The following is a 13,135-nucleotide window of genomic DNA, read 5'->3' on the forward strand; positions in this document are numbered from 1 at the left end:
TGCCGCTCCATTCAACCACAGAAAGAGTGACATGCTAGCCAGATGTTAGCCTTGGATGCAGGCTATTACCAGGACAGTCTCTGACAGTAATTATGTCATGATGTGCAATGTGATCTAAAGTAAACACTTCCTTATTAGATCTAGCTTTGACCTGATGATGCCAATGTTATATAACACATGCAGATAGATTAATGCGCTTCTTTTTTCCAGAGTCTTCTTCACATTAGGGAGTTGGCATACACATTAGCAAACACCATCATCATGATTGTCTATATAAACACTGGCATCGTGATTTATGGAAATATCAATAGAGCTGCAGAGATCCTCCCTAATAGCCTTCTTATGTCTTTATCACTCTGCTTTAATGTTGGCATGTTTTAAAAATTTCTTTCCTTTTGTGCAGCAGTGAAGAAGTTTGTTTCTGATGAGGCGTTTCTTCTGTTTTGCTCTTTTACAGACTGCACTGAGGCGACGAGGTAGCAGGGAAACATTTAAAGACAAAAAATCCACAAGTCAGGTAAATAAGAAAAAGATGTCAGTGTTACTCACTCTGCAGAAAGAGAATAAGGCACTTTTTTCAACCCTTTACAGGCGTGGATTAGCAGATTTAAAGAGAAAAGCAGCTTTGATAAAATTAAAGAAAAAAACACATCCTGAAGGTGGAAACAAAGAAATCACAACAAGAGGAAAGAAAATAGAAAAATAAGTGTGAAGTCAAAAGTTTAAAATGAGAAACCGTAAGTGAAGATAACAGGAAAACAACCAGGCTGCAACATTTAAGCTGAGCCTTCGGCAGAACATTTACTGTAGCCCACTTACTGCTTTTATCCAGTTCAATAAATGTACTGTTGCCTTCTGGGCTAAATTATGTATCGCAGTGATTTCCAACCTTTTTTTCAGTCTGTGTTTAGTCATTTTGGTACATTTTGTAGTCATACGTCCATTTGAAGGCAGTAAAAGTTACGAAAACCGCAATAGAATAGAATAAGATAAAATAGAATAACATACTATACAACACAAATAAAAATAAAATGCTCTGTTATAGTAGGAAAAAATTGCTCTTGGACTGGATTGGAACTTTTATTGGATGTTTTTAGACAATAACAAAAGTATGAGACGACAGCAGCTTTACTGTCATTTTTATTGCATTAGGAGGACAGTGCGGACCTCAGGTGCCAGCTGCAGTTTGCCAAAGAGGAGTCCGGCCTCATGAGGAAAAAGATGGCCAAGCTCGGCCGTGAAAAGGATGAACTTGAGCAGGAGCTGCAAAAGTACAAATCAGTTTACGGGGACGTGGACAGTCCCCTTCCCCTGGCGGAGTGCTCTGGCGGCGGCCCTCACACCACTCGAGAAGCCGAGCTACGATTGCGTCTCAAGCTGGTGGAGGAGGAGGCTAACATTCTGGGCAGAAAGATTGTGGAGCTGGAGGTGGAGAACCGCAGCTTAAGAGCGGAGAATGAAGACATTCGCTGTCAGTATGAAAGAGACTGCTTTGGGCGCGAGCCTTTCTCCAGCATGCCCTCGTCTCCATATGGCGGCGATGCGCTGGAGTCGGCCAGTGAGCTTCGTCGCCATCTCCAGTTTGTCGAGGAGGAGGCTGAGCTGTTGCGCCGCTCCATCTCAGAGATTGAGGACCACAATAGGCAGCTTACGTCTGAACTCAATCGCTTCAAATTTGGTCCAAGCAGCACCTCTGGGGCCGTTGGTGAAGAAGGCAGTGAGGGGGTACTGTTTAAACCCGGGAACGGGGGCACGGGTAATGGCTCCAGTAGTGGGATGTTGATGGAGGAGCTTAAATCAGCCAGGATGCAGATCAACGAGCTGAGCGGAAAGGTGATGAAGCTGCAATATGAGAACCGTGTCCTCATGTCTAATGTCCAGCGCTGTGACCTGGCTGCACACTTGGGCCTGCGAACCGGCAGCCCTCGAGACAGCGATGCGGAGAGTGATGCGGGCCGGCGAGAAGCTGCGGAGGATGAGGAAGCAGGGCGACTTCTCCTCCTCCAACCGAAGAGAGAAGGACCTATTGGAGGTGAGAGTGACTCTGAAGATCTGTTTGAGAAAACAGCGACCACCTCGGGGTTTGGAAGCATCAAACCATCAGATGGCAGCGAGCTCAGTGCCACTGAACTGGCCAATCGTAGAAGGGAAGAGCGGGAGTCATTCGCTAATGTGAAGCGAGAGGCAGAAAGGCTCGGGAAGACAGTGGACCGTTTGATCACGGACACTGACAGCCTGATCTTTGAGGGCAGGCTCCTGGTGACGACAGGAGAGAGCCTCGAAGGCGGGGCAGCCTCTGGATCCAAACCAGACACTCAAGTCCTGGACACCATTAACACCCGCATGAAGGCTTTCCGCACTGAGCTGCACATCTTTATGGAGAAGCTGGACCACATAGGGGAGGGGCTGAGAGAAAGGACAGATGATCTGTCACCCATGCCAAACCTCACAGAGTCCAGCAGCTTCCTGTCCACCGTCACCTCCATGTCTCGTGACTCTCCCATTGGCACGTTTGGCAGAGACCTGGTGACCGACTTCCAGGTAAGTTCAATGGATAGCCTTCTTCTGACCTTTTCAATGCCTTTCTGTACTGTAAGGTGACATGTTTTGGTACACAGAGATGTTCTTTTCACTTTTGTTTGTCCAAAAAGAAAAATGTCTCGTGTTCTATAAAAATTGTGAATAAGAACATCAATTAGCATTAAATCTCCTGATTATTCCAGACAATCTTAAGCTTATGAGAAGCAGATATCAAGGCTTCGTTAACTTGAAAAGCAGTAGGAAACATTAAATTGTCCAAAAAATGACTTTAACTAGCAGGCAAAATTAAGATGGGTACGAGTATACCCAGTGGTATATTGTAAATGTGAGAATTCATTTAGGTTTGAGTTAAATGTCCCTAAGTGTGCATTCATTAGTACACATTTATGGCCAAAATAAACTAAATGAGAGTCCAAGTCAGCAGAAAAAGCATCTCTAATTAAAGGTGCAGCTCTAATTGGCGGCTCATCTTTAGCAGGACACACACTGCACAGCCGTGCCTGTCAAAAGGAATCTCATTAAAGAAAAACGGCGTGAAGGATGGGTTCGGACTTTTTCATTGTCTATCTTCATATAATGCTCGTATGTTGAGTTATGAGAGTGAAGGCCCAATATAATCTTTCAACTCCAATATAAGAAATGAGGGGTAAAATGTAGGAAAAGTTCCTGTTCTGTGTAAAATCTGCTTATGAAACTGCGCATGAAAACTTTGGGGAGTTCTGCTGCCGCTGTGGCTGCTTCATATTCTCGGCTCAAGGCTAAATGAGCTGCCACCAGCGTACCACACAGGATGGGTCGTAGAGAAGACACTTTTACATTCACTATCTTGGGTGCATAAGTATGTTCATACTGACAAGTGAGACTGCATGAAGTGCTCTAAAAGTACGTGGCTAGTACTCATGACCGGCATAAAGCTTTGTGTGGAACTCTCGTGTTGGTCGCCACGGTTGCATATTTGGAAAAAGAGAGAATCTTCAAATATTTATCAGACAAACCGAGGACATGTGGGGTTTCAGAAAGGAGATGACAGTGCCAGCTAGTCATTGTTTAATATTTGTGTGTCAAATTGTTTCCTTCACCATAGAAGAATTTAATATTAATTCTTATGTGAAGCTCGACAAGTTGCAAACATTCACAAGACATGACGCTAGACGACAGTTGTGGTCAGAGTTCTCTCTTGTCATTTCCAGTAAGTGCAGAACTTTGTTAAACCCTGTCAACATTCATACAGTGCATCACGTGTCTGCCTAGTAAACTATGCACAGTGTATATATAGTTTATATACTAACTAGGGGAACTATAGTGTCCAATTTGGGGAAACAGTGTCTCTCTCTAATTGCATTAAAGTACTATTTGAGTACTTTTAACTGGTTGAAAAAATGTCTTACGAAGACCCAGTACAGACTAAATTTGATAACGTTGATTCCTGAAGCTTTTTGCATAGAGTGAGTAATGGATGTTATATTTTTGTAGTGTGGTTTGGGTTAGTGCAGGTTTAAAATGGTAGTAAACGGGAGGTAGGGAAAGCAAAAGCCTTCATCTGCTATCTTTGGGTATTTATCTTGTTGATTTTCAGTATCATTGAATCCTCCGGCCTGTTTACATTTAGTTTTGAAATATGTCTTGGAAGGTCAGATCATAAGTGGGCAGTGGTTAGTACCAGTGTAGATGTAGATGAGACGCTTTGTGATATGATAGCTTTTGTGTTTTGGCTAGGCCACAAATCTATTGGCGTATTAATTCTAATGCGTCCTTCAACATTTTCCAAGGCAGAAATTAGGTTCCCCGCTAATTTCAATAGTTGGAACAGTTCGTTTAGCATTTTATTTTCTATGCTAGGACTTGCAACACAAATTGGGCACCTGATTGGTGTACAGGGACCTTTAACCTCTAGTGCCAGTATTCACAAAGTGTAGGCCAATGACAGCCTTTGCTTGGTGCATCAAGATAGGAAATAATGAGCTTCGTGTCATACTACACCAATTCAAAACAAGATTAAGAGAATTTGAACTGTTCTGTTTTATATGTCATAGCACTCTAATCCTTGGTACCTGAATACAGTTGATGTAAATAAATGCCATAGGTAATGAATAAAAAATATAAAACTGTAAAAGAATTGTAATTACAACCATAAACCACCACTCTGGAATGATTTGTTACAAGTAGAGTGAGGGGAGTTTTCGCAAATGTTAGGCAAATATGTAAACCACTACACTGCAGCTCTTGGCTCCCTAAATTGGACCTCCGTCCTTGACAACCTGTTTATGACTTGGACAGTAATAAAACACCTGAGAGGCACATGATAAACAAATGCCCAAGATGGATTTTAAAACAAAGTGTAAACAGGCTCTCTGATTCTTTAGATTAAACACGAGATATCAAAAGTTACCTAAGAGACAATGAGCTTGTTGCAGACAGACGTTTGGCAGTTAAATGCTTTGAAGCATCTCAACTGGTCAACCAGCAACAAGGAAACTGAGCTAAGGGTTAGATAAACTGGAAAAGATCCGAACCGTAAGCTTTAAAGGAAGATTGAGATTGAGGGCCTTAATAAACCTCCAGGGCTTTAGTAACACACAGCGTCAGGCCCCACACTCACCCCAGCTCGACCACACTGGCACCACCGCCACCCCTCCCCAGACCCACTGCCACCACCATTGCTTCCTGCTGCTGCTGCTTTCACATCTGCATCTTCATGCACATCCTCATAGCCAGAAGCCCTGCCTGCCTGCCTGCCTCCCTCTCCATGCACTCACTGTCTGCAGCTGCCCTGCTTTCAGTCAGCCAAGGCCAAAGGAGAGTGGCTGGCTTAAGAGGGTGCTTGAAAGGGTGCTTGGTGTGAATGGAGTAAGTACTAAAGGAGTTTAGCAGCTTCTTCCACTTGGCCCGACTTTCTTGACACTACAAATTGCCGCATGAAGTTCAGTTGGTATTTTTCTCTTTATAGCTCCGCTGCACGATACTATCATTACTGTGACTCATTATGACACAAAAATGGTGTAGCTGTTATGTTTGCACAACATATCATCACGCATACACAGACACACGTGGGATTGGATACTCCATGGTGTTGTCAAGGAGACGAACCATAAAAATGTGTGCACTCACTAAAATAACCTGTGCTAGACCAAAAAAAGAGTCTGAAACGTTGTTGCATGGCAGTGTGAGTTGCCTGTGGAAGAACCTCGCTGGCTGGCATCCTGCTTTCTGTCCTTGTTTTATCGCGTCCTTGTTTTATAGTGTAAATCAACATGTCAACATACAGTGTACTCTACCAAAGCAGGTTCATTATTCCTGTGCTGCATGATCAGGCCGACATCTTGGATGTCATTTCTAATTAGCCAGACTGTCGTATGGAATAAAACAATCAGCTCTTTAAACATCTCTCCCTTGAAGAACCCAGTGTGCTTTGTAGAGATAATAGAGTGAAGCTGCCTCCATACTCATTCTGTCCAAGGACTTGTTTCTGCTTTGCTCCTCTGCCTGTAGGATTCACTTGTTAGTCTGGGTGAAGCTGGGTGGGTTAGTTAAAGCTAACCGCTGAACTAACAACCTTGACTTGTTCCAAAAAAAGAAAAGAAAAAAGCCTTCAAGCACTGAGAGCTGCTGAAGGTGGATTAAGCTTGAGAATGTAATTAATGTAGTTAATGTGTGTGTAATAAATTTAAATATGAAGCTCTTTATAAAAGTGCATTCAGAAAGGAGTAAAAATAGGCATTTTCATGTAATTATTTTGTAATTTTTTTGTAATTCTACCTGAAAATTATCATTAAAACGTCTCTTTATGACTAAGTATGTTGTGTCAATAAGAAGCATATTTAATGAATTATACAATTTAAGACGTGTTCTCAATTAAAACATTCATATGTATAAATTCACCCTTAAAAACACTGATTTTTTTTCCTACATTTAAACTAACCATCTCGGTATTTTCTCATTCTCAGATTTCTCTCAGTTATAATTATGACAATTTATCTATTTGAAAATATTTTTATCAACGTGATTTCCAAATTCCAAAAGTGGCTCGGCAGTACTGAAATTTTGTAATAACATTGTGATAATGAAACCTCAATTATATTGAGAGCAAAACACTTAAAATGAAAAATGCAGGTTTTGTGATTATGGGAGTTTTATGATATTAAAATGTTATAATAAAAACAACAGCTTAGTTTGAATATATTCTTGTAATAATGACAAAAACCTCATATACTTATTTATGAGGTTCTGAAGAAGTTGTTCTTAACTTAGAAGATAGTTTCTGAATGATTCTCAAACACTCATGGAAAATATTGTCAACATTGCAAGATATAGAAAGAAAAACTATAAGAAATTAGAGCACATCCTGCATTAGGATCGCAACAGCTGTAACACCAATTATATCTCACACTGCAGCCATTTAAAATATTAAATGTTAAATATTCTCTAAACTTATTTGATATATAGAATAAAATGCATTAAAAGAGAGAGACTCTGTGACAGAGGCGTAAAGAGGGAAAAGGACCATGGGCCCCCTGGTGCCCCTTATTCAGTAATCATAAGATGGATCCTATCTATCTTTTGACCCCAGCTACCTATTTATTAAACTTTTGGGAACAACAATTTACAATGTTGCTGCATTTTTGCATTGACAAAACCCAAACAGACAAACACACATGACAAAATTCCCAAAGCTGCATTCGGGGGATTTCCTGCTAAAGTTTCGTTGGCAACGCTAAATTTTCGAAAGACGACACAGACTCACAAGGTGGAAACAATAAAAGTCGCTCTGTTGTAGCATATAAACTTACCATTGTTTTTTTTTCTTTGATAAATACCTTACCTCTTTGGTATGATGACTTAACTGCTTGCTAGTAGCAATATTACACTCAAAGAAATGTGTGAGCACTGCTACAAAGGAGGCAACTAGCATGTTGCTTCAAAAGCTTGACCGAAGCCTCCAATGACTTCAGTGTATTTTCAATGCTGTACTGTCTGAAAACAATGTGCATCATACAGGCTCAAGATGCAACTTCCCTTTAGTTTACTGCTTCTACGACACACACGGCTGTGCACGGGCATGTGTTGAAAACCTTTAGCGTGCTAGCTCTGCAGTTTGGCGCGGTATCTCTCAGCTGTTGGTTTGGACTCATGTATCCCTCATTGCATGCGCTTCATAACAAGTGTTTTGCATTCTTTTCCTCCCCGATTCCCTCTCTTTGTTCCTCTTTGTGTTCCCGCCAGATGTTTCAGCCCATGATTTTGTTCATCCTCATTCTCGTTCTCTTCTCATCTCTCTCATACGCCGTCATCTTTAAGTTGGTCTTCCTCTTTGCGCTCTTCTTCGTACTGTAGTCCGTTTGTTCTTCTCCACATTGTGTAGTCTGTTAGTCGATTATTACCCCCCCCCCGGCTTATCTTCTTTACCCATTTTCTGTTTTTGTTTTTCTCTGCCCGCTTTCTCGTCCCCCTCACACTGTTTGGTGTCTTCTGTCTTTGTTGTCCACAACCCACCTCACACATCTTTCCCTCTCCAATACCACCATCACCACCACCACCTGCACCCCGTATCCCGCACCTGTCACCCATCTCCCTAATCCCTTACACCCACCATCCACACGACCCCCCACCCCCTTTCCCCTCCCTTCCCTCTCCTTCCCTCTCCCCACCCCACGACACTCACAGTCCGGTCAGAGGGATGAGCTGGAGTGGCGTCTAGGACAGGAGCGAGGCGTGGAGCCCCAGAGCCAGGGTGGGGGCCAGGCCCAGAGCAGGGGAGCCACTGGACTCACTAGGTACCACAGGCCCCTGGCTTTAAAAGTAGAGGTCAGTGCCTCCTCCATCTCCCTTCTGCTAAGTCTGAACCATAAATCTGGACAGTTTTTCTTTTTCTTTTTTTTTTTGACCTGAACACTGTTTTTATATTACTCCATTCCCAACTGATTCAAATGCTCCGCAGGGTGAATAACTGTCAAGTGCAGCTCTGCAGGATGAATGTAAACTCCAAACAGCAACTCCAAAACTAACTCAAACATTTAGATCTCAACATATTGATATGTGCAAAGCTTTGAGACATCCTATTTACATATTTTATTTCCTCTCCTGAGAGTTGCAGCTCTCTATCTCCAGATTTTTCTAGCGCTAACCTGACACAGGTATTTAAGATACAATGAGTGCGGAGCTTACCTTTGAAATGGAAGTGATCTGTGCATGCCAGCTGATGATATCTGTTCTGTTACACCTGTGACATTGTTTGGTGATAGTCAGGGGTTTACAGTTTGGAGTTGATTTTTGGAGTTGACTCAAGTTGAACACTTAGGTACAGGTACAGGTCAAATGTAACGTTCGATTTCACAGATTACTTATAAATTAAAGAAAAAAAGCATAAGTTATGTTGATCCCTAACAAAGGCATCTTACATTACATCCAAATACACTCCAAATTTGGCTGATTGTAAATGACAGTGGGTTAAATTTGAACTGTCCAGAAGGCCTCTAAGTCCAGCATGTCTAGTGACACTCCAGCCACGGTCACTTCTTGATGAACACGATGTCACTTCATCCACTCGCTCTACTTCCACACTAAAATCCACTCCCACGGCTACTGATGTTCAATTTATTTTATTTCTCCTTTGGTTTCACATTTTCGTCTTTCTTTGAAAATTTGTATCACCCCTGGAAGTAGGTTTGATTACCGATAAAAGTTCAAAGGAGCTTGAAAACATTTTGCTCATTCATTGCAGCAGATTTGCTGATCCTGTATGCATCTGCGGGTGGGCGGGCAGTTTGTTGCTCTTTTAAACAGCAGCCGTGTACAACTGCAGTACATTAGGATGACTTGTTAGGCCTGTGTGTGTATTTAGTGTATTATAGCTGAATCTGCAGGCAGTGCACTCTGCAACGATGCCCTCTGGCTCTGGTTCATCACTACCAGTATTACTTTCGTGATTCAGCATATTTAATGTATGTAAAAGTGCAGCTGACACAGGGGAACCACAATACCCACACCCCTCCCCTCACACACACAGAAGATCAAAGACCTGAGCGCTACCAGCACACATCATCTCAGATCTGGTAGCTCGTTCGGTGACTCGGCTGATTAATAAACTGGCTGTGTAATCGCAGGACACCGTGATTCATAATCGCTGCCTCATGTTTGTGCTCATAGAGAAATTGCCGGTTGTTATGTAATGCAGAGCACTGGCAGCAGCGACAGCGATGTGACACACAACTATTACAGTTACAGTTATAGCACATTCGTGTGGATTTCTTTTTATCCCCGCGCTCTCTGCTGCAGTATAATCTGCGAGGTGCAGTGAATGAATGGGGAAAGCAGCTTGGATATGGCAGGATTAGCAGTGCACTGTTGGCCTGTGTGATTTGCATTTGACATTGGGCTGACAGGGAGGCGATCCAGGGTCAGTACACGCTGAACAGCTCAACTCGCTGTTGGAGGGTACAGTATAGTCCCAGCAAAGGATAGAGAATAGAAATCGCATTATAAATTGCTGGAATTTCCAAATTGTCAGTCTGCAGTTTGGGGTATTTTTAGAGGGAAAGATGCGGATGTCTTATGAAAGAGCTGAAGACCGAAGACAAATCATCACATTCAAAACCATAAACATGGACATATCATTTCCCTAAGAGCATTTTTATCTCACTTGTAGTTAAACAAATTTTGCCAATTCCTTTTGCAGTTGGCATGTAATATTTTAGCTTTAATTTTTTTAGCACCACATTTTTTTTCCAGCATTTTAATTATTTTAATGCACTTTATCACTTGGTAATTTTTGCAAGTTAGTTAATATTTAATTGGATATTAACTCATTTTCATATTTAAAGATGCGCTTTCAGAAAACTTTTACACAAAAGAATCAGTTCAACTGCAAATTCTCCATTTATTAGTGCATTAACAATTTTCGCATGTTTAGAAAGATTTATTTTGGAGATAGAAATCATTCTACACCTGCCCGATTAGACGTGAAGCAACTCTTTGGTAATTCACAAAAAAATGAAAAAGTCCAGTGCTTGAAATTTGATCATAAAGCTTTGATGCTGCTAAATAAAGAAACAGTCCAGCCTGAAATGAGCAGCATTAAATCCTAATCATTTCTCGAGATGCTGCTGAAGAAGCTTTAATGGGGTTTTTGCTTGCACAAAACTCGGATCTCATTTGAGGGGTTTTTTTTCCCCCTCATCTTCCTTGGCGAGTTTTTATTTTGCAGTGGATTGAAAATTATAAATATGATCAAGTAGAATAATCTCGCCCACAAATCCCTGTTTGACTTTCAATTATAGCTTCAAGACCGATCGTGAGACATCGGTATGTGTGTAAATTTATCCAGGGATATGGTTAAATAATTGTTTGCTGTGCTGTTGTGGGTTCAGCTCCGGGACACGCCTGCTTCTGACATCCAGTTTCGTCTGGATCACGAGCGAAGGATGAGGGCGACAACGGAGGAACGGGAGGCCGTCGCTTCTCTGCCTCAGGTACGGTTATTCAGTCTGAACGCCTTCAGAGAATGAGCGCAGGAGCAGCGGCATCACTCTTTGCTGGGTTTTCTATCTTTGCTGGCTGAGCAGAATTTTAAGTGCACGACACCATCTGATGGGAAAGAAAGTTTCAGTATTTTTATTGATTGATTGAATAGTTTTAGACCAACACTGATGTGATACAGTCTTCAGTATGCGTTATCAATGAAACTGCTCTTCATTTGATTCAAGTTTGAGTTTAATTCTACTTAGCTTTGCAACAAAATTTGTTTTTGTTCATAACTTTGTCTTTTTTTCCCTTATGTTTTGTATTCTTGGTACTTTATGATTCATCCCCAACTGTCTCTTGGGTAATTTGATTCCAAATCATCAAATTTCTGACCATTTTCTGCTCAACTGTCACCAATTTACATATAAACTTCATGGTCCAGAGTTTGATGATATGTACTGATTGGTGTGAAATTTTGGCTTTATATATCAGATACTTTTTAAGATATAGTTTTTGAAAAATTTCCAACACACACACACACAGATCTCAAAAACTATTGAACATAAAAACTTGAAGTTTTCACTGGCCTCTTTATTACCATCAAAATGAATCAGGATCCATAATCTGGCACATAATACATTTTCTTTTAAAAACAAGTTTGTGGATTGGCTGGTTAAAATGTGAAAAATTATTCCGATTTTTCAGTGCTGTAAAGCATTCTTGCAAAGCCTCATATTTGACGACACACTAATGAAAAACTTCACACTGGAAAAGACGACTAGTGACAGTTTCTCAGGTGTATTTTACAATACCATAAAATAAAACATACGTTTTAGCATGCTGGAGTACAAAAACAAAGATATTAGTGGAAGGTCGAATCCAAATAAACAAAGATTTTATATGTATGTATGTATTTGATCTGTTTTGTTTATTTCACTATATGAATGGAGGTTTTTTTGCAGCAGGATGATGAGCGTTTACGTCTGGAGGCCCAGCGTGAGGGTCTGGAGCTGCAGGGCCTTCAGACTCACGAGGTGCCCTGGGCTCAGGAGAGAGCCATGCTGCAACAAGAGGTCCGCCTCTATAGACGCAACATCATCATCATCTACATGAAGCTCAGGTGGATCCTTATGCACTGGAGGCTCGGACGCAAGGAAGACTCTGGAGACGACGCGGTGCACCCAGAGGTGAGTCCGACAGGGGTTTTGTGGACTTACTTTTTACTTAAGCTTTTATCGATGAAATGATTCTCTTCATTTTTTGAGCGCTTTGACTCTTCATTGCACCAGAAACCAGACACAAGTGATGATGAAGCAAAGAAATAATTGTTAAAAAAAAAAATAATTAGGGAATGAAAGGGAAAGGATCAAAGAGTTAAAGCAGGGAAAAAAAGTTTTTCTTCTTTTTTTTTATCTTTTGCCCCGCAGCCAGCTGAGTCTGATGAATTTTTCAGTATTTTTCGCTTCACTCTCTTGTGGGGGACTTTGCACAGAATCCAGAAACAGTTGTTGGTTTTACCTTTTGCATCATCCATGAAGATGATCTGGTGCACAGAAGTCAGCATTTTGGATTCATTCCATTACTCTCATCATCCAGTGAGAATTAAAGGTAACCGTGGATATACTGAATAATAAATAAAGTTCCAGGAAGCTGTAGTTCAGTGCAGATATGCTGTCGGAGTAACCCAAATCTCTTAAAAATGCTGCAGATAAGGTGGGTTGTGGTTTAAGTCAATCATTAGGAACAACACGAGGAAAACGACAACAAACAAGTGACTCATCCTGATTCACTTCCAGCCCCGTGCCTCTTACTGGTGTGTACGTCCCACCTGCGATGGTTAATTGGTTGGCCGGCTGATTGAGCGACTCCATTAGTTGCTCACCTTGTTGATTCAGCAGTCGATGTTTTCCTTGTTATCTTCTCCTGCCCCTGGTTGATTAAACTCCTAATTTATAAGATTCATGTGTTTAGTTTTGTTTTTCTTAGATGAATACACTCACTGGATTACTCTATGCACCGCAGCCAGCAGCGATAACTTCTTTTCCTTTAATTTTCTCCTGATGGACAATTTATTTTCTTTCTTCGAATGAGCTGTTTTTGCATAATTCTGTGCTGCTGTTTCTAAATCCCTCGTTTT

At 41.3% G+C, this 13,135-nt stretch overlaps 1 protein-coding gene across 5 annotated transcripts in view; it reads left to right on the forward strand.

The window, feature by feature from the left end:
* mtcl1 (microtubule crosslinking factor 1) overlaps positions 1 to 13,135 on the forward strand; it is an 86,447-nt gene that overhangs the window by 39,736 nt on the left and 33,576 nt on the right. For 3 of the 5 annotated variants that reach the window (XM_004555261.4, XM_004555262.4, XM_004555259.4), the window contains exons 4-8: positions 458 to 517; positions 1,153 to 2,541; positions 8,203 to 8,343; positions 10,905 to 11,006; positions 11,961 to 12,185. In XM_004555261.4, coding sequence (XP_004555318.3) covers positions 458 to 517; positions 1,153 to 2,541; positions 8,203 to 8,343; positions 10,905 to 11,006; positions 11,961 to 12,185 — 1,917 coding nt within the window. The remainder of the gene's footprint in view (positions 1 to 457; positions 518 to 1,152; positions 2,542 to 8,202; positions 8,344 to 10,904; positions 11,007 to 11,960; positions 12,186 to 13,135) is intronic. The other 2 variants (XM_014413468.4, XM_004555260.4) reach the window with 2 other exon arrangements.

Source organism: Maylandia zebra, linkage group LG18 (assembly GCF_041146795.1).
Source record: "Maylandia zebra isolate NMK-2024a linkage group LG18, Mzebra_GT3a, whole genome shotgun sequence".
NCBI classification, from domain to species: Eukaryota; Metazoa; Chordata; class Actinopteri; order Cichliformes; family Cichlidae; genus Maylandia; species Maylandia zebra.